Raw genomic sequence first — 21,075 nt, forward strand, 5'->3', positions numbered from 1 at the left:
CCCATCCCATCCCGTCCCTAGCGCGGATCCGCTAGGGGACGGCGCGGAGCTGCAATTTGTGGAAAGGTCTATTGCGGAAGCAGGATGTCTACTGCTCGAAGTAATCGCAGCACAGATGAGGATTCTAACCCATTCACGGCATGTGCTTCAAGGGAATAAACCCTTCCTGCAATGAGTCCATATAACCCGCAGCAATTCAGGCTTTGATCATGTCGTGCAACTATTGCCCCTTCCTGCCATCAGTCAGGCACGTGAACTACTGGCTCCAACTTTTCCTGCCTGGACACTTTGACTTCTTGAAATTTAGCAGTCCATACCGCCCATCAATGCGAAGAACAGCACGCCGCAGGCTGCGCTGCTGCGGGCTGCTTTGAACTACTTAGCTGTGCAGTATTCCCAAGACACAAACATCTTCACTGATGGCTCAACTTCTCACGACTACTCATCATGCGGCCTTTATGTGCCCTCTTGAGCAGAAATGTTTTCATGGCGCATACAGCGCAGGACTTCCTCCGCCACAGCACAGGTATATGGAATAAAAGAAGATGCCTCCTATAATCTGCGCCAGAGCCCAGGATACTGGGTGATCTTGACGGATTCGCAAGGAGCTCTACAAACCTTGTCCAACCAACTCAAGAGAAAAATCAGTAGTCATTTTGTCACGTCTTTGGATACCTGCAGCTCTTGGCTGTTGCTGAATTCCACTGTTTAATTTTTCAATGGATTCCACATCACTGTGGCATTCTGGCCAACAAGAAAGCGAATGAAGCGGTCCGCAAAGATCTACAGCGTCGTATCTATGAGCGCATCGTTTTCACAAAATCAGATGCGTCCCAACTCGCCAAAAAACATACCCAGAATGAAAAGAACCGACTCTGAAACTTGCCAAGTGATCATTACCTCTTTACTCATTCCATCGACCCGCAGCTCAAATTAAGACTACCACTCTGGCTTCCGCGTTATCTAGAAACAAGTTATACTCGCCTTCGTCTTAATGTTGCATTCACAAACACTCTACTATACTGTTTCAAGCAAGCAGACTATCAGTATTGTGAGAACTGCCACTCTATAGAGACTGCACTTCATTTTCTCTTCGAATGTCCGACGCACGCCAAAGATTGTGCACACTATGAACCATGCATGCACTCTCTCACCCAATTGCCAGTCACCGTGTAATCTATAATAGGCCCTTTAGCTCCTAGAATTATAATCTTAGTTGCCTATTTGGACGTTATTTCTGTTTTCGACAAACTCTGAATTGGCCCAACAATTGATCACCTTGCGGTACACGCACAGAATTTCACTACGGTCTCATTCAAAGAAGTCATTAGGCAGTGAATTATTGCGTTGCAACCCTTTTCAAGGGCTGCACTGTTTTAGAGCGAAGATCTTAAGCGCCCGTTTCTGCGTTTCGCGGCGTCGCCATGGCCGTTGCCGTCGCCGTCGCCGTTGTCCGTTGTAAGCAGCAGTGGACACCTTTTAAGCTGCGAAAACAATGGAGCGGGAGTTTGGAAATGAGAAAGTAAAAGCGCAACCTCCTTCCCTCCTTAGCAACCGGCACGCCAGTGGGGGCGCAGCTGTGTATAGAAAAAGCGACGTCACATATTAGCTGTCGAACGGGTGCGCGCGCGTCGGCGGTGGCAGCTACACCGCCGCTCTTTCGCCAGACGTATCGTTGCAGTCGAGTGAGTGAGACGTATGGCTCCGAAGCGGCCCAGTGATCATGTGCCAAGCGGTTCGGGGAAGCGGTAGTGGGTTTGTTTACAAGGCTTTCGCCAAGCACACTTTAGGATTTCCAAAGTGTCTTCCGTATTTTTATGAGGAAAGGAAATGAGCAGTATCCGTCTCCCACAGCTGCGAAACCAATAGAGCGGGGGCATCGAAAGGAGAAGGTAAAATTTGTTAATTGCTTTTTGAGGAAAAGAAATGCGCAGTAGCTGTCTCACAGATCTCGGCGGACACCTGAACCAGAGGGAAGGCGCATAACTGCCCTCCTGGAAGAGTGGACACCTCAATCTTGCTTTAAGCTACGTGGCGGTAGTGACAGGTGTGGGCTGCATGCGCTGGCATTGGCAACGTTGTGTGAAAAATGCTGCCACCTGCCAGTGTGGCAGAGTGGATAGGGACCTTAAAGCAGATATAAAGACAAGTGGAATTTTTTTACACTTATGCGGCTGAACATCCCGTTCCTCTCGCTCGTAACGCCTCGCAGAGCTGTGACAACCTAGCGAAATACTTGCGCACACCTCGTCTTTGAGAACCACGCATTACTGCAGCAAGTCGAGCGTATATCCATCTACTTCTCCGTACACAAAGCTTCCTTCATAACAATAAAGAACTGTTAGTGGAGTGTTTCTTGAAGAAGGAATATGTGCGAAAAATAAAAAGTTGGTGTAATTGTACATACATATCTTGCTCAAATTTTTTGCCTCAATCTATCGAAAAGCGGAAGCAGCTAATGAGCTGCGCTCAAATTCCTGATTAGGAAGCAACGTAATCGTCGGCAATTTTTTTAGCACCCTTCTTCCATTTTTGCTCCCTTATTCGTTATTCTACGCAGAGTAGCGTGCTTTCTCTCTCTCAGGGCCATTAAACATATTCTTAGAGCGACCAAATTATGACCAATTTTCAGCTTTTGCAAGGCACGTACGGAGAAGTCGTGAACGGTTTTAACTGAAAACTTGACTCCCATGAGAATTGTTTCTAGGTAAGCCTGATCCAAAAAGATATGCCGCCGCGGTGGCTCAGTGGTTATGGCGCTCGGCTCCTGACTCGAAAGACGCGGGTTCGATCCCGGCCGCGGCGGTTGAATTTCTTTGGAGAAGAAATTCTAGAGGCCCGTGTACTGTGCGATGTCAGTGCAAGTTAAAAAACCCCAGGTAGTCGAAATTTCCGGAGCCCTTCACTACGACGTCTCTCATAGCCTTAGTCGCTTTGGGACGTTAAACCCCATAAACCAAATCAAACCAAACCAAATTAAAAAGATATGACCACCCCTACCAATGGGCCGGTTTCCCAGGAATAGCTGGACCATCTACCGGAGCGAAAGCTCGCGTGCTGGCCGAGCACTACGCCGAGAGCATGCTTGTATCTATATCAAGGGTAGGTAACGTCCAAGGCTTAACTGTATTGCAGTGCCATCCGTGTTTAGAAAGGGGGCATTTACTTGTCTTTGAGATAAAGCTCATAAAAGACGAAGAATTTTCCGGAGGATATATGTACCTACGTATTCATGCCCATAGATTCCAGCCGGTGCAGCTCATTGCCACGGGCAATGTCTATTATACATAACAAGTGGTAACAAGTGGTAATCTTTGGAGGAGAAATTTCAGAGGTCCGTGTACTGTGCGATGTCAGTGCACGTTAACCCAGGTGGTCGAAATTTCCGGAGCCCTCCACTACGGCGTCTCTCATAGCCTTAGTCGCTTTGGGACGTTAAACCCCATAAAACCAAACTGTAACAAGTGGTAAGAACAGAGAGCGGGAAATGCGAAATGCCATTAAAATTCCTTTATTTTTTACTCTCTCAATTCTCAGGAAGGATCAATCAGCGGATGCGTAGCACCCGGTGAGGTTTCCTTTTCTTTGGTATCGTTTCTTGAATATTTTTTACATGCACTCGCACAGCCTTCAAGTAGCAAATTTTAATGGCTTTTTATTTGCATCGAAGATTCTCGCCTGAAGCCTTTTTCATACAATTGAAGGAAGTAGTTATTCAATTGAAGATTCGGCGAAAACAGTTTCTGTCTCACAATTCGCACATGCAGTATTCGCTGTGTTGTTTTGTTACAATTGGCTGAGGCTGACAAAGTCATTAATATAGGAGTCTTTTTGTTTTGAAGGGCATCCATGCATACAGAGGAAAGCGTGACTGTAACCGCCGGCGTGTAAAATTTTATGGAGAGCCCGTTCGAGACCATATGTGCACAGCGGTAATCCCTGCACACTGTATTCGTTGTTGTTTGGACGGAAGACACATAAAAACGCACTAATTTTTAGGACTGAATGGTAAGCTAATGTGGCGTTTCGTTACTATTTTTGGCTTCGTCTTTTGTCAAGCATTCTCTATTTTTGAATGTGTGTCTTTTGGATCTGGTTACCCGTTCTCTCGTACTCACGCGGCCTGCATTTATGTCTGGTGCTTTCTGAGTGAATCTTCATCTAAAATTTTCCTGGACATCCAGTATAGGGCTCAATGATGTTCGAACACAACACTGTGCTCTTTACCGAGCTTCTAAATATGAGTGCCACAACGGTGGCTCGATGGTTTATGGTACTCGGGTGCTTGCTGTCGGCCTCGTCGGTCACATTTCAATCGAGGCGAAAGGTGAGAAGTACAGCCTTTGTCAAAAGTTTGGAGCCCATGGGGTTTGCTTCTGAAGCACACTGTGTGGTTCGTAATATATCTCCAGCGCTCCAAATTTCCTGAAGATAAAAAATATTTCTGGTTCTGCCTTCTGCAATGGGTAGGGCTGCCACGAATGCTTCAGGATTCCCACTACCTGGCTTAGAAGCAAACCCTCTGGGCTCTAAACTTTTGACAAAGACTGTACGTATACTGAGAGATTTCAGTGCACGTTAAAGAACCCCAGGTGATCAAAATAATCCGCTGCCCTCCAGCACATCGTCCCTCATAGCCTGAGTCGCTTTGAGATTTTAAACACCAAAAACCATAAACTATTATTCAAATATCAAGTTAAACTCTTTGGCACATCATTTCAACGTATAACTGACCTTTTACCATAAGCATAAGTAGAGCCTCAAAGTTGTCATTACTCAGGCTTCTACAGCATATGATGCTTACGTGAAGAATCCCACACAAGAAAGCACATACAGAGTGGTCGAATCCATCTCCTCTTCATCTGCTGGTCACGGTGGCACAACAGCACAACACTAGCAAATAAAATTGCGAATCTGAGAAATACGATTATTTCTAACACCTAAAAGTGTTCGCCCGTACACAAAGAAAAGTTTCTGTACATTCATTTCAAACTGTGATTATACAAAACTCTATGTGGACACTAACTGCATATAGTTTTTCACCGCAGGGACTACTGAGTTCTGAATTTGCTCTGAGAAATTATGCCTAGTCTTGTCATATATAGATATAATCAAAACAACGTGTTCTAAATCCATGTTGATGACACTGGAGGGCCTGAAAGCAACTGCCAGTGCTATTGACAAGATTCGACCAGAAAGTAGAAGTGCTGTCACTGAGGACAACTTCTCGTTAGAGTCGGAGGTCTCGCGAGCTGGAAATATATATTCGGATTCCTGCAGTATATCGATGAGCGTTCATGAGCACGCAATTCAACACTAGTCTATGTAATGTCCTGTGAGAAATTAATGGAAGCTTTTCTTGGCCACGATTGTCGTTAGCTCGTCATGCCCCGCCATGCACCGCCACGCCCCCCAACTTCCCCCCAACTGGCCACTGTGCCTTTCCTTTCACAAAAAAAAAACATCCGTCCCGGTACGCTCAAGCTAGTCTTTGAAGCGCATGTCTTCTTTCGTCGCCACGGAAGCAATGAAGCACAACAGGTACACACATAGTCATTCACCATATGGACGTGATATGTCTCTTACAGTGGAGTTTGTCCTTTGCCGCCAGGGGAAACTGAACGCACGCCCGCATACACGCGCACCGATCACGTATCTACAGCTAAAAATTCACAGGAAAGTTACGGTCTCGTCCACCTGACTGCTATTGTCACACACACTGCAGTCCATATCTGGCTCGTCATGACGCGACCGACGGCTGAGTCGCACTGAAGGTCATCTTCTTGCAGGTCGATGAGCGGCGTACGGAGCTTGGTTCCCGGATACGTACACTCGCTCTGGCGCGCCAGGTTGTGAACGTAGATGGCAGCGTCAAAGTGGAGCATTTGGACGCGTAACGTCTCTCGCAACCAACGCCGTAGCCAACGGCTCAGCCACAGGAGTTGGCAGTCACACACCCAGGGGTTATCCTCCAGCCGGATGCCACCTGCGAAAACGTAAAGCAGCACCACGATTCCGTCAGAGCAGAGACCTTCGAAGCCTCAACGCATTGACAATGTCAACTGTAAGCGCGTGTCCCTGGCCTACGACAAGCAATAGGACGTGGTGCCATCACTTGCCTCAGCAATTCCTGTTTTGACACAGAGCTTCGTTTAAAGTGGGTGCTCGTGGCAGGGCCAGCAATAACCATGAACATTTTATGTTGTGCAGATCACATTCAATGTAGAGCACTTAAATTTCTGTCAAAACTATCCTGTCCTGTGGATTTGCCTCTTGCATTCATCATGCATTCATCTTGCATTATCGCCCAGAGAAGAAAGAATTAGGTCAGCTTACTCTCAAGGTACAGCGCATCGCAGCCGAAGAAAACGCGAGTTACTCTCTCAAGGCATAGTAAAACGTTGAGTTGGGCGAGTTGGTATAGGTTCATGGTTGAAAAACAGCGCACAAAATACTAGACACAGGAGCAACGGGGCTGCGTTAGCAAACCGTCGGTTGCTTTAAGTGATAACGAGACACGTTTCTTGGCAGATTTTGGGCTTCGGGCGCGCGCTAGTTTTATCATTGTCTTGGTTTTGTTTGTTCAATTTTGTTTTCAAGTATTATGCCTTCCTTATATATTCAGGTTTTCGCAATAAAGCCTTAGTTGTGAGTTCAGCGCTTGTCCTGTCGTCGCCTTTACTCTTGTGTCTAGTCTTTTGTGCGCTGTTTTTCAACCATATCTCTCAAGGCAATGGAGCGCATATAGCACTGCGCGCCTTGCTGGCAGCTTCTCTTATTTACATCCTTCTCCCACTGCTTGCGGAGTTGCGAGCGATCTCTACTGACTGCACACGTTTTGAAATAGAGCCTGGTAACGACTGAAAACCTAAAAATGTGAGCAAGGATTCACGTCATTGCTAACTATTGCATCTACGTCAGGAAAGTGACAACCCTGAAGAAGCTAAAAAAGGCTATTAAAACTAATTCGGTCGAATAAAAAAGCAAATGCGCTTTCGACTGGTCTTGATAGCTCCTGAGTGCATTTTTATGAGTAATAGCTGGCGCGACCAGTCCCCCATTCACTGCATGTCAGCCGCTTTTTAGTGAATTCGTGTGAATTCTAAAGCAGGAGGTATGCACCTGCGGCATAGATCGGAGTTTCTGAACAAAGTTGCGAACCGCGTTTTTACTTTGTTTTGCTTCAACGCCAGCTCTACACGAGAGAAGTTTGCATTAAAGAACTCCGCGCGAATAATGAAAGTCTGGCAGGCATCCTTCAATTGACAGCACATTTAGCAATCCAGTTTTCATATCTGCTTATTTTGTGCCCACGAAACTCTATAAAAAGGGGAGTCATGAGCCCCCCTAGTGAGCTACAGGATTAACCAGAGCACAGATCCACAACACGCTCGAATTTCTCGGCACCTTTCCACACAGACTACGGGCTTCCTTCCACTGTTCGTTAGCATTCCTACATGCACTGAAGAGCCACAGCGTAAAGCTTGCCAGCTTAGCGCATAGCGAGGAAGGGATAACTGCGTGATACATTCCCTCGGTGTGATGCATTCCAAGCAGCTTTATAGAGGCCCCTCGAGGCGGCGACCAGTCAGGATACTTGGAACACCTTCTAGCCTCTATGTCAGAGTGACGTGCCCACAAGTTGACAGCTACATCGCCCTTCGTCTTCTTGCTCTAGGAGGAAGCTAGTTTGGTTTGGTTTATTGGGGTTTAATGTGCCAAAGCAACTCAGGCTATGAGAGACGCCGTAGTGAAAGGCTCTGGAAATTTCGACCACCTGGGGTTCTTTAACGTGCACTGACATCGCACAGTACACGGGCCACTAGAATTTCGCCTTCATCGAAATTCGGCCGCCGCGGCCGGGATCGAACCCGCGTCTTTTGAGTCACCAGCCGAGCGCCGTAACCAGTGAGCCACCGCAGCGGGGCCAGGAGGAAGCTAGTATCCAGACATGACGACAACGCCGGCGACAGTGCAAGACGGGGGCCGTACGCTAATAAAGCTAGAGCCGTGAATTTAAAGACGGAAAAGCAAGAACCAAGGCGAAGTGATAGGAAAAAGGGGATCCCAGGCCGCTAGAGAGAGCCATTAACGTTATCACGTCGCACCCTTACAGCGAAGCTTAATTTCCTCCCCCTCCTCTCAGGTTCTCTTTTCCTTTTCCTCCTAAACCATTGATTTTGTTACTCTCGGTCATACCTGCAAGGTGCTGCGTGCCCCTCCAGAAGCCAACGTCATGACCATCAGAGGGCTTGAGCACTTCGGGTCCTATGAAGGAGAGCAGGTTATCCCGCAGGTCAAGCGTCAGGTAGCGCACATCTGCTAGGTAGCGCAGTAGGCCAGCGGGAAGTCTCCTTATGCTGGTTCCCGTCAACCTCAGGACAAGCTCATGGCTCCCGTGGAGGCCTAAGAGAGCATCGGGAAAGACGACGCGCAGTTGGCGTCCCGTGACCGTCAGCTCCGTGAGCTTGGCGCCGAATGCCCACTGCAGCTGGTGCGAAAGCACGGGCTCCTCCACTTCGACCAGCACACGCCGTAGGGAGTGCAACTTGGACACCAGCTCCTGGAGGCGGAAGGAACGCACCGAGCCGTAGCTGGTCGTCCGCAGGCTCGACAGAAACCTGCGAGGTATTCCATCGGGTGCGAGATACTTCTTGACATCGCGCCGTACAAGGGCTCTAATCTCCCTCCAGCTGTAGTGAGTAATGCTACTATCAACAACTACTAGTCATTAAGCTCAGCGTATTGATCAAGAAGCCCACCCATTAGAAATATAGCATCAGCATTTGCTGGAATGAACAACAGCCAGTTATACACGTGTTGTCGATGACCTTCTACTGGTATAGCATGTTGTTTGACTGCTTGTACTTGCAAAGTTTGGAATGAATGTTTTGTGCCACACAAACAGACCGCAAATGATGAAAGCGCGCGAGTAAAAAATTCTCTAAAGAGAAGTATGGCTTCCTCTCAGTGAGCTGGTGACTGAAAATGTGTCGTTTATTTTAGGAAAAAGCATCCACATCAAAACAACTGCCGTCTACTGCTCTCAAGAGTATCGCATTGAAAACTATACATTTCCTATCAGAATATCAATGACAGATTTAAACTCTAGCAAGACGCCATATATTATTCGCACCGAAATAAATTACACACATTACACATTACACATTGCACAAGCAACTTAAGGAAGAAAGTTGAGTGTAAGCTATGGAGTGCGCTGCAGTGAGTGTCTATACTGTTATGACAGCGCACGGTTGACTACAGATCGAAGACTGACACTTCGTTCGTGTCTTTTTTCTTGCGTTCCGCCGACTGCTCGTGTGTTGTTCTTTAAAGGGAACAAAAACATATTGTGTGTTTATATACCAACCATTTTCTACAGTACTGATGATGGCTGATACTGCAGAACGGAAAGCGCCTCCCGCATAAACCCATGCTTGTTAACTAGGGAAATTCATCACATGAGTTCCTGCTGGTTTTCATTTGTTCTGCGACGTTTTTCTCATTCATGTTGTCTTTCCTTTTTCCACTCATGTATGTTATGTTTCCTTTCATGCAAAGAAACCTTGCCTTGTTTAGTTAGCGCCTGAAGAGCTGAAACGGTAGCAGTACATTACTGACTGCCCTGATAGTGCAACCACCAAGGACGCAGAAACTTTGTACGACACTATCGAGATGGCTGGCATGGATCATTTGGTAACGCCACCGCTTTACTAACAATGGGATTGAGTTTAATGGAACTGATATCTGCAGCAGTTTCTCGGCAGCCACAACAAATACGAAAAGATACTTCACAGCATCATTCGCATGCTTAATGGCTCCTCCTCCTAGAGTTGTCACCTAGAAACTGATCATGGTAGTTGGGATGGTTGAGGGTATGCAGTGTGAAAACTTGTTGCTCCTCAACCGAGTACGCTCCACGCCAACCGCAGTGCAAAACAGGAATAGTTAGCTCACCTGAGGCCGTGAAGCGACCTCGGGTCGAGGAACTTCAGCTGCAAGCGCCTGATGTCCAATGACTGCAGACCGCTGGCTCCAGCGAAGCTGTCGGAGGCCAAGAAGGTGATCGGATTGCCCGACAGATCCAATGAACGGAGCGAGGGAAGAAAATGCCACAGGTGCCGGGGAACTGTCTCAAGTAGGTTTTGGGGCAACTCCAGATCTTTAAGGTTTTTCAAGTGGCGAAATGCGTCTCCAGAAACGTTGAATAGGAGGTTCATGGTCACGTCCAGTGTAGCCAGTCTGTTATCAGGAGGACAACGGGGATAGGAGAACAAAACAGGAGGTGCCCAGTTTTTAGCAACGCTCTCTGCATCACACACTACACAGATCAAAATTATTTCTAAGTTCCGAATTATCAATGAGGGAAGAATGATGCAACAGCAGCGCTAATGAAAGTAAACCCCACATTTACAAAGTGCTGAGGTGGCCAGTGCAAGGCTACTAGCGGGGGATTGGGAACAGCAGGCTAATTCGTTGTGCGCTTCAGAATTATAGTTAACTGCTCTGCGGAACTGCTCATGAAACAATATAAACACTTTTGCCAGTCAGTTTGTTTTCCTTTCCAGTGTAAAGCTATGTTTCCCTGACAGGCTACATGTGGGCACAGAGCATGCTTTCTAAGGGTTTCATATTTTTCTGCACTGTCACGTTTGGTTTTTATTCGCCAAAATCCCCGAAAATGCGAGCTTATATTTGGCTCTCTCAGAAATAGTTGCATTTACATTTATGCTTGCCATAAAATAAAACATGATACGTACTATTAAAAAACAAACAAAACTATTAAATTAAAACAACATAAAAATTCTTCCCCTCCCGACCCTTCTTTTATTCTGAGCTACAAAAGATGTTTGCCCTACTTGTACAGCATGCTTGAAAGGGTTGCTGCGACGAAAGTTACCTTTCCCACGAACATGAACATTGCCGTGGGCTTTGAGCCTAATGTCAGGCCTACCTTTCTGGCATTTCACATTTCATGGGTGCCGGATTGCAAAGAATATGCAGCAAAGTTGAAGTAAAGGTGCTTACGGGCAGGTGGGTTTTAGCGAAGGATATTCACCTTTTAAAGTGCAGCACCGGAAGTCTTGCCAGGCTGCAGTTCCTCAACCTCAAAGTTTGCAACATCTTGAGCGGGTGAAGACAGGCCTTGTTCAAGGTGTACAGTGGATTGTGAGAAAGGTCCAGGTGCATCAGGTGGCCGAGACCCGAGAAAGATTCTTCGCCGATGACAATCAGTTGATTTCGCGACAAGTTCAGTGCCTGCAGATGCTGCAAACCATCCAAGTGTCGGGCACCGAGATTTGAAATCCTGTTGCCAGAGAGGTCGAGGACGCGCAGTGTCCTTTTCACTGCGGCCAGCGACTCGCAGCTGGACAGGTTGTTGAACGAGAGGTTGAGGCGCTCCATAGCGGTATTCTCGAATGCATCTTCCGGCAGGGACGAGATGACATTACGGCTAAGGTCCAGGATTCGGAGCTGCGTCATATTTCCGAAGGCGAAATCGCCAACGAACTTGATTCTGTTCTTGCTCAGTATAATCACCTGCGCCATTGGATACAAGAATAGTATTAGAGAATAAATCAAGGCCGCAAGAAAAGTAGATGCTTAAAGTACTTCAGAGAGGGGCTCTGAATAAATTTACAGTACATGTAGGATACCAAAAGGATGCCACTTCACAAATACCCTCCAGTAATTTTGTTTTTCCGTTTTGATAACTTGAGCTATATACAGTCAAAACTTAAATTTGCGCGTTTTCGAGCCTTTTCCTCTCCTCTCCTCGATTTTCGCACTCTGAAATGCCCGCGCTCCTCATCCGGCCCAACACACACGACCTATCTCCTACCTCCATCGGCTGCGGACGGGAGCGGGAATTCCCCGGAGGGACGGAGCTTGCTGACCAGCCGAAGTGGCCGCGGCCATGCTGCTACGTGCCGTATCAAAGACTTGACGCGGCAAAGCAGTGAAAACCCCCTCAGCAAAAAAAGGCTGTGCTATGCACTTCGAACATATTGTATTAATTTGATATTAATTTTTCCCCACGTATTTTTCTAAGCGTGCTTGGAGAAATATTTTGGTCATTCTTACAAATATCTAAAGAATACAAATTTTTGCCAGCTTAATGTATTCTACATTGAAATGCACTAATAATATACGCTAAATACACTATAATACATTGAAAACGCATTAGAAATGTATTACGTTCAGCTTAATAAAGGGCTATTAGTCGACTTTATTGGACGAAACTGGCTAAAGTTGTCAACGGCAGAACTAAGCACTGACCCCGCGGACACAAGCGTTTGGTCGATCCCTGAGAAATTGCGGCGTTGTAATGAACAAGTGGTAGCTCACGTTGCAGGTCACGTGACGATACTTCAAGGGGAAATATGTCGCCACACTGCATATGCCGAGGGAAATTTCCATCCGGAAACTGGAAGTGTTCCGACCAGCCTAATACTTGGCTTTGCCTCATGTATACCCTCCGAGAGGAGACACATGATCTTGAACGAGGATGCGTTTCCGACGCATAAACTGTCGCCCCCAAATTGTCGGACACTTGCGGGACTGGTCGCGTTGGAATGTGCGGGCGATCTAAAACCGAATTGCTAGTAGTAATTCGCATCAGGCGCTGGTCAGGAGCCTAACTATCGAGTCGGTCGGCTTTGCCAGTCAGGGTCCTTTTCGCTGGCATGTTAAGGGCCGGAAGAGCCGACGGCGCATTTGCCGGTCCTACTGCATTCACGTCCTCCACGTGTAATGTAAGTAAGTGGTGATTGTCTTCCTCCTAGAGGGTATGATAAACGAAAGGACTATATAACAGGAAGAGTTTTGACTGTTCTCCGAAACGTGATTTCGAGCACTAGATTGTTCCACGACTGCATGTTAGAGAACTGCAATTTGTTATAATTAAGGCGCCCCCCCCCCCCCCCCCACTCCCGCGCGCGGTTGGGGATGCGGCTGTTGATAAGCAACGAACCGCACCGCCCTCCGTCTACTTTCACTCCACTTTCACATCATCGTGAAATATTTCAACTAAATGAAAAGCACCGAATTTTGAAGGGCCCTTATGGCGAAACGAACTGCAGAAAACATGAGAAACAATAATAGTAAATATATGAGAAAACCCGCCAGTGGGATTATACAACCTAAACCGAGAAATCTTAATCACGTCGCGGTTTTTGCGGCGTTACTGCATTTCCGAATCCACTCTCGAAGAAAATTTTTAACGCGCCAGCGTTAAAGGGCCCGTGTCGCAGATAAGCCGGTGTCGTTAGTCTTGAACGAAAATGCCACAAGAAATTTCCCTGAGGAACAACCAACAGGGCAGGTGGGCAACGTAGGTCACGGGACCTTCAGACGTCTTCACAGCCTGCCCACCGGGTTATAAGCAAACTGCCAACCCTGGCAGATGGCCATTAACTTAATGACGCAAGTGGCCAAGAATTAATGATTGGTCGCGAGAGTCTGGTCGGGAAGAGCAACCAAGCCCTACTGGGAACTGCCATCGCTGGGCAGTCGAGCAATGCTTAACCGATGCTCCATGCGCCAGGAGCGGTATGAGGACTCCCAGGGATTTCTTTGCGCAAATTAGAGAATTACAAATCTCACATTTATGGGCATTTGCCAATTAGCGCTATTCCGTCGCACAATTAAGACGGAGCTTAAGTCTGCCCTTTAGAATTTTGATGCTTTTTTGTCCTCTACGCGCCCAAAAAAGAGGTCGCTTTGTTCAGAACAAGCTTCATAAAACGCCAATCATACACGTATATTGTTTCCTACATTACATGATGTTTTCGTATAATAAAAAAAAATGAGACAGCAGGAGGTGCATTGCCATGAACAAAAATTTGCCATTCCGAACGATGTGAACGTCGGAAATCCAGCTTACAGCACTACTTAAGTAACGTATGTTACCGGGCTAGTTGATTTTCTGCCTGCCTTTCGTCTCCTCGCCTTTTTGTGCTTGTACTTGTATCGCCATGTCTTTTTCAAAAAGCAGTACCTAAAATTAACCGCGTTTAGTTCGCAACCAGCATGTAAGCAAACAGATCTTTAGCACAGTGCCGCAACATACCGCTGTCGTCAGTAGGTTTCCATGCTAGCGCGGCAGGCGACTGGTGTCAGCTACCTACGATAAGACCTGCTAAAACATGTAGACTGCTGCTATTCTGTGAAAATTAGTACCGTAAAGTAGATTCCAGCCGAAATGTGAAATAAGGGGACACTGGAGCAATGGAGCCCTTATGTTCTTATACAGTAGAATTTCAAAATGAGGAAATTTTAAACGGTCTAGCGATTCTCTCTTTCCATAATACATTTATTTACCAATAGAAAATTCTGAAAGGTCTACTTTCCCCTCTTGCGACAATACATTCAGTTATTAATAAAAATCAATGAACGGATTAGTCACATTTAGATTGGGCTGCAAAAAGAAAGACCAGTATACAGTGGTCAAAGCTTCGAAGCATGAGACAGCAAGTGCATGCGTTCGCGCCCTACATGCTTGTTTCTAGGAATATGGTTGGTCACAATTGCTGATTTTTTCATGAGAATATCATCTAAAATGTGATGTGGCGTTAGCCAATCGAACATCCCTCGAGATTTTCACGAACAAACGCTGAACCAAAAACATAACTGGTTAATTCGTTCCGCATGTAGTTTCATTTCTTTTAAGACTTATACACGCGTACAGGGAAGAAGGCCTTTACTCTGAACAAACATATCCTTGCGGGGTTAGCCAAATATTTACTGGTACTTTACTTCAATTTGTTTATCACGATAGGAACAAAAAAGTACCGGCACCCATCTTGAAAGGCGCTTCTGCAAACTGCTGAAACGCCTGCGGTAGAACCTGTAGAACTTGAACATGCAGTCTAGGACATTGGCGTGCGCCATACCTGCAACTCTGGTGACTCCTGGAAAGCACCGAAGGTGACGTTGGAAATGGTGTTGTGATCAGCATGGAAGGTCTGCAGGATGCCCAGGCTTTCGAAGAGGCCGCTAATTAAATTAAGCTTGTTGTGGGACACGTGGAGGTTGAGCAAAGAGGAACTCACGCTGCTTAGAAAAAGGCTGTCTATCTCAGCGAGTTGGTTGTGGCTCACATCAAAGGTACGTATTCCATAGTCACTCGTCTGGTTTGACGTCTGTCGCTGAGAGTCGATTCCACCTTGAAGAGACACTAGAGCGTTTTGGGACAAGTTCAAGGACAGAGCGCCGCCTCCGGACATGTGTAAACACTCAAGGCTAAAGGCCGTGAGGTTATTCTGCTGCAGTAGCAAGCTAGAAAGCTTAGAGAGGTTGCTGAATGCACCCGCTTCAATGGTCTCGATCCTGTTCCGGGAGAGGACGATGTTGTGAAGCCTGGGAAGGTCTCTAAATGCCCCGTGGCGCAATACGCTTATCTTGTTACCCAAAAGGACAACGTTAGAAAGTCGTGACAGGCCCTTGAATGTGTCTGTGTCTACTGCAGTGAGGTCGTTGTGCGCCAGGACTACCCTGTTGAGCCTGTGATGAATGCGTTCCTTGAAGAACCCTGGCGTCACGTAGCCAATCTGATTTCCTTCCATGTCAAAATGTACTAGCGAAGGCAAACCCTGTAGGTAAGAATCGGTAAGGTTCAGCATCTGGTTGTGGTCCAGCTGAAGCCACTGAACGCGTTTCATGTGGCGGACCAGCTCAAGCGGGAAGAAGCGCTGTCCGAGAGCCGAGCTGAGCTCGAGCACCTCGAGAGTGGGCCTCAGAGTCCGGAAGACATGATGATCTAAAAAGTGTATCGAGTTGAATGACAGCTTGAGCTCCCTTAGCTGCGGCATGTGGACAAAGGTGTCCCTCGAGAGATATCGGATACCGTTGTTGGCGAGACTCAGGGCGGTGAGATTACGCCCCCATGACTCGAAGTCGTCAGCACCGAGCGTCTGTATGCGATTGTCTTGCAGGCTGAGACGGCTGAGGCGTTCCGTTGTCCTTAAGGCACTGGAAGGCACACGATCGAAGTGGTTCCCGGAGAGATCGAGTACTTCGAGCACGCCACGGAAACTGCGGATATCATCTGGATCGAGGGTTGTGAGGGCGTTCCCTCGAAGGTATAGCACCGACAATGACGTCAGAGCTCGGGCGGCTTTGGGAAAGCGGCGGAGAAGGTTGAAGCTGAGGTCTAGTACAACGAGTACAGACTCTAGTCCACCGAAAACGTGCTCGGCAATGGCGGCAAGTCGGTTGTTGGCTAGAGAGAGTCTTTCAGCGGATACGCTTCGGAAGAGTCCCGTGGGCAGCTCGGTGATGAAATTGAACTCCATGTGCAGGTCACGGAGGTAGACCGAGCCTGCGAAGCAACATTGTGCACGCAATTAACCACAGTACTAATATCGAAAGCGCTGCAGTCAAATTACAAGGCGGATATGATTAACGCCAGTGTGTGTGAGCATGTTGGTTCACTGCGTTTGTGAATCGTTCTGTATACAATATTGCTCACTAGGACCTAAAAATCGGTGGTGGATAAATTTTACAACTTAAGCAGCATGATCTCAGAAATCAGTTACCTAGTTAAACTGTTAGCTGGACATCCACACGTCTCAGCTAGATCTGAGGGATAATAAACACGCATGATTTGTCGTACACATGTCGGCCTCCTCTTTGTTGCCTACTGGAGTTGAAAGCATGGTTGAGATGCTTTACATGTACTCACCATTGAACAGCTTTTCCGGCAGGTTTTCCATCAGATTTCGACTGAGGTCCAATGTGTCCATGCGACGTGTGGGCAAGAACCAACTAGCAGGGAGCGTCTTCAGCAAGTTTCCACCCAAAAAGAGGGCCGACAGGTGGCGTAGTCTGCGCAGTGCATGCCGTGGAAGGTGCTCTAGCAGGTTGTGGGCCAGGTTCAGCCGCGTTAAGGATTCTGGGAACGGTGATCCCATGACGTCCGATAGCAGGTTCCGGTCCAGCTCCAGTGTCGCAAGCTCGGTCAAGTTTGAGAAGACGCCGTCCCTAAGGACCTGCATGTATTGCATGGGTACATATATTTTACTGCGAGGTTCTTTAGGGCCTAAAATGGCAGTGGTCTTCTGAGGTTTTCAAAGAATTTCTCTAAGCCACCATTATCTCTAAGTATGCTCCTGGTCTCGTGATATTTGGGCAATGAGTGGTGCACGAGGCGATAAGAACGAGACATGAAGCCTGTTGTTTTCATTCTCAAGTGCGGTTACTCTCGCAAGGTGCACCACTCATTATACTTCTTCAATATTGCAAGCTGCTCGACAGGTACGTGATTTTTGGAGTCTCTGGGAGGGCTACCGGGGCGGTCTATTTCATTCATTTCCCCTTGAGCCCTTTGGTCTTCTGCAAGCAAGTAGGAATATACCAGGCGATAGCCGCACAGATCACTGATGGCAGTGAAGCCAAGTAACTTGAATGAGCAGTTTTAAGAGGTTTAAGAGGAAGGAGGTGCACCGTAAACTAACAGCAACTCGTTAAGTAGGAAAGCACAACATAAGCACAGCGTTTTTAATGTTATCGTTTCATGTAGATTGCGCTTCCATTCATGTTACTTATATTTTTGTTCTTTTTTCCTGTGCCGACAATAACATGTGCCTCGCGGTGCCACTTCTAGTTGTTCGGCACCCTAAAAATATTGTCTTGATGAATGGATCACTGATTGCCGCATTCTTCTTTATTTCCAACCGCAATATGTGCGATATTTTCAAATAGAGAACCTTGCCAAAGAAAGTGCATAAGATATAACACAAAAATCAACAAGCTACCTTGCTGCTTGTAGCATAATAAGGAAAGAAAACCAAAGCACACGACCGTGGGAATGGTTATGTGCTGTCTTTCGAAAGGCGCGTTCGATTAATTCACTCCTACGTTTCTCGCTCCAAGGTATAGGCATACATCTCAATAAGGTGAGCCATGCGCAGCCTGCGGAATTAACCCTTAAGCTTTGAACTTAAGCTCTCATGATGTCAAAGTTCAATACGTAGACCACTCACGCCGCTCTTCGATTCAAGGAATAGATGGTTTGTTGTAAATCCTTTCTGTTCGTTTTCATTTTATTTTTCGCAATAAGAAAGCGTACGCGGTCATATGAGAAATTCCGGTCGCCGCAGCACTTTCACCTTGATTCCGTTTCCTCCAAGGAAGAGGCTACGCAGGGCAACGGTCCGGGACAGCTCGTCCCACTCGGAGCGGCGCAGGTCCTCCATGCTGTTCTCCTGCAGGTTGAGCCACTGCAGGTGGCGCATGCGGCTGAGCGCGTGCAGCGGAGCTTGCGCTAGCGCATTGTGGCTCAGGTCGAGCGACACAAGGTTGTCCTCGGCGCCACAGAAGGCGCAGGCTAGTATGCGGCTCAGAGAGTTGTGCATGAGCCGCAGTGTGGACAGCCGCGTGCCGGCCAGCGAGTCGTTCTGCAGCACCTCAAGGCCTGAGCGGACCAGCGTCACCTGAGTGAAATCCATCAGTAAATGTAGCGATCAGCAAACCAGCCAAGCAGCCAAGAGAATAATCATTCTACCTATCAAGCGATCAAACAATCAGCAGATCCAGCGCAACCACGAAGTCCGTTGTAACAAGGCAAAATGTCATAAGGTTACAGGCATTATGTACGGGATTGTATTATTGCACCTCCCAGTGTATGATGATCTGGAGACCGATCAACATAAAAACAATTCTGAGTTGGCGTCGTACGTCTGATAGAAGCAAGCCCGGAGAACAAAGCATATCCCCTGGTGAGTCTTCCGTTCCACGTGCGTCAACAAAGTATTCAACAGTGTTATTGCAGTCTATATAACAAGCGTCTAAAATTATTTTCAATGCAGATTTTCCATTTTGTAGTCGTGAAAGATACTTCACAAAACCTTCCTTTTCAATGTAGTAAAATGGCGGTTTGGGCGAGTTGGTTAAGCATCTTGTAATAAAAACAGCGCAAGGACACAGGACGAGAACGGAGAGTAGCGCCGTGTGTGTCTACTCTCCGTTCTCGTCCTGTGTCCTTGCGCTGTTTTTATTACTTCCTTTTCAAGTTTTTCTATCACAAGAACTGAGTAGTTAAGACTGCCTAAAAAAACAATGGGCAAGAGTTTGATGATACCAGAAACCTTAATAGTAAAACAATGCTTCTCTGTCGACAGAAGATAGCGGCTATATTGACTGCTATAGCGAAATCTTGTAGTATAGGAAAATTTGGGTTCAATATCTTTTTTCCGTCTAACAGTTGTTTCGTCCAGAATTGTTGGATGTGAGTCTACTGGCAGAAGCGCATTTTTCGCTTTCGGTAGTTTCAACCAAGGCACCATTTCGAAAGTTTGATTTATTATTCGTGCTTTTGCTAAGAAAGGGATTGATTATTCACTATATTGCTGCTCTATAAAATCGTGAATTAAGAAAGCGAACATGTAAATAACAGGTTAAGGAAAATTGTCTTCATATTACACTATGTTACCCAAATAATGCATTCGTTGCCGTTAAATACACCTGTACAGATGGCGTCGAAGAATCTTTCACAGCTGTTCAAAGAAAAATCTGTATACAATAATTTGAAAGACACCGATCGCATAAGCAGAGTGCACAGAAAGCAAGAGCCCTGGTTTTCGCTGTAGAAGGCGTGACTGTACAGAGCACCTTGCTCAAACTGGAACTCACCTGTCCGTTTTCGCAGTCTCCGATGCCTGTGGGGAAGGAGGAGAAGGGCACACCCACGCACACCACGTCCCGCACCACCTCGTGGCTGCACAGGCAGAGCCGGTTGAAGTCGCACGGCTGCTGCTGCTGCTGGTGTTGCGCAGAGCATCGCGCCGGCAGCACAAGGAAGAAGAGAAGTATCCACCACACTGCAGCCACGGCAGGAGCCAAAGGCGGACGCATCTGTGGAGGGAAAGTGCAAACACGTTTTTTTTTTTAGTGATGGCAAAATAATGCAAGATGTTCGGTGGAAGAACTTTGATTCGTGGCGCGAAGAAAGGCTCTCTTTGCTGACCAACGTCGCAACTACTCCTTTGCAAGTGGGCACCTGCCCTGATAAAAAAATCTGTCAGTTGACTAAGCCTACCCTGTCAGAACTTGTTCGGGTATCTGCAATTAAGATACTGCAATTAAGATCCAATTAAGCAGTTGAAGTCAGCGCTGTATCGTCTTGCCTTTCTTTGTCCGTGTCTTAGGAGTGCGCTGTGTTTTTCCTCAAGATTGAGATACTATTCGCCCTGTTCCCGATCTGAGGAGTGCTGGAGAGCGGTAGCAATTTTTCTCAGCAAAATTTGAAATATGGTATGGCCTTCCGGTTTAGGAGACTATAGATGCCAGTTTTGTTGTTCGAAAGGAAAGGCTACACGCGACTGCCTCCTCCTCTCTCTTCTGTGCCTCAAGGACAGACTGCGGCTTATAATGATACACTCTCTCTGTTTTATTACTTCAAATGGTAAAAATTGAATAAAAGTTGGCAACAAATAAAAATATGTATTGAGCACATATTTCACGTTAGACTGTTTTCCGTTACAATATGTGCACGTTTGCACCTTAGGCAGGAGCGTTTGGAATCTTCGTCTTTCTAAAGCACCCTGAGGCTCCCCCATCCCTTGTCCAATCTCTGTTGTCACCCCACCTACCTGCCCTCTCTCTAACATGTGCCTTTGTGAAGCCTTTATGCATATGAGGAAACTATGTTGACTTCAAACTTCATAGGCGTAGCTATTCGGCTCCAGTACACAGCAATTATTAAACGCTCTGTTTAAAATTTTTTGACATTGTCATCATTGCTTCGTTATTCGTTTCTTCACACTTGAGGAGGAATAACTAGTGCTTCGAGGATCCCCCAGTAGTGACACAAGCACTACAGGCACCATTGTTTCCCGAGCTGTGTCACGGCTGGCACTATAAGGATTGAATATTCCTCGCAAAACAGGTGTTTTCCAAAGCCGCATTAATTTAGGTTTCCTTTTTCAGAGCAAAGGTACTGATTGGAACAAGTAAGCCTATTACCTCGTTGAAGAGACACTGACTCCGACGCAGAGCAGTCCAGCACTCCTATTACCAAGCAAAACGACAGAAAAGAAAATCTTTCACGAAAACCCCAAAAAAGCCTTCTTGAAG

The 21,075-nt window shown here is 46.8% G+C and overlaps 1 protein-coding gene across 1 annotated transcript; it reads right to left on the reverse strand.

Annotated features, from left to right (window-relative positions):
* Positions 1–4,467: 4,467 nt before the first annotated feature.
* LOC149361734 (uncharacterized) lies at positions 4,468–19,854 on the reverse strand. The gene is made up of 8 exons (XM_089569575.1): positions 19,633–19,854; positions 18,111–18,434; positions 16,685–16,991; positions 14,895–16,321; positions 11,060–11,541; positions 9,958–10,242; positions 8,200–8,621; positions 4,468–5,986 (listed from the first exon to the last, which is right to left on the reverse strand). The coding sequence occupies exons 1-8, from the start codon at positions 19,852–19,854 to the stop codon at positions 5,682–5,684; spliced, it is 3,774 nt and encodes a 1,257-aa protein (XP_089425701.1). The 3' UTR covers positions 4,468–5,681.
* Between the last annotated feature and the right edge of the window lie 1,221 nt (positions 19,855–21,075).

Source organism: Amblyomma mixtum, chromosome 2, assembly GCF_055824585.1.
Source record: "Amblyomma mixtum isolate Tamu chromosome 2, ASM5582458v1, whole genome shotgun sequence".
Lineage (NCBI taxonomy): Eukaryota > Metazoa > Arthropoda > Arachnida > Ixodida > Ixodidae > Amblyomma > Amblyomma mixtum.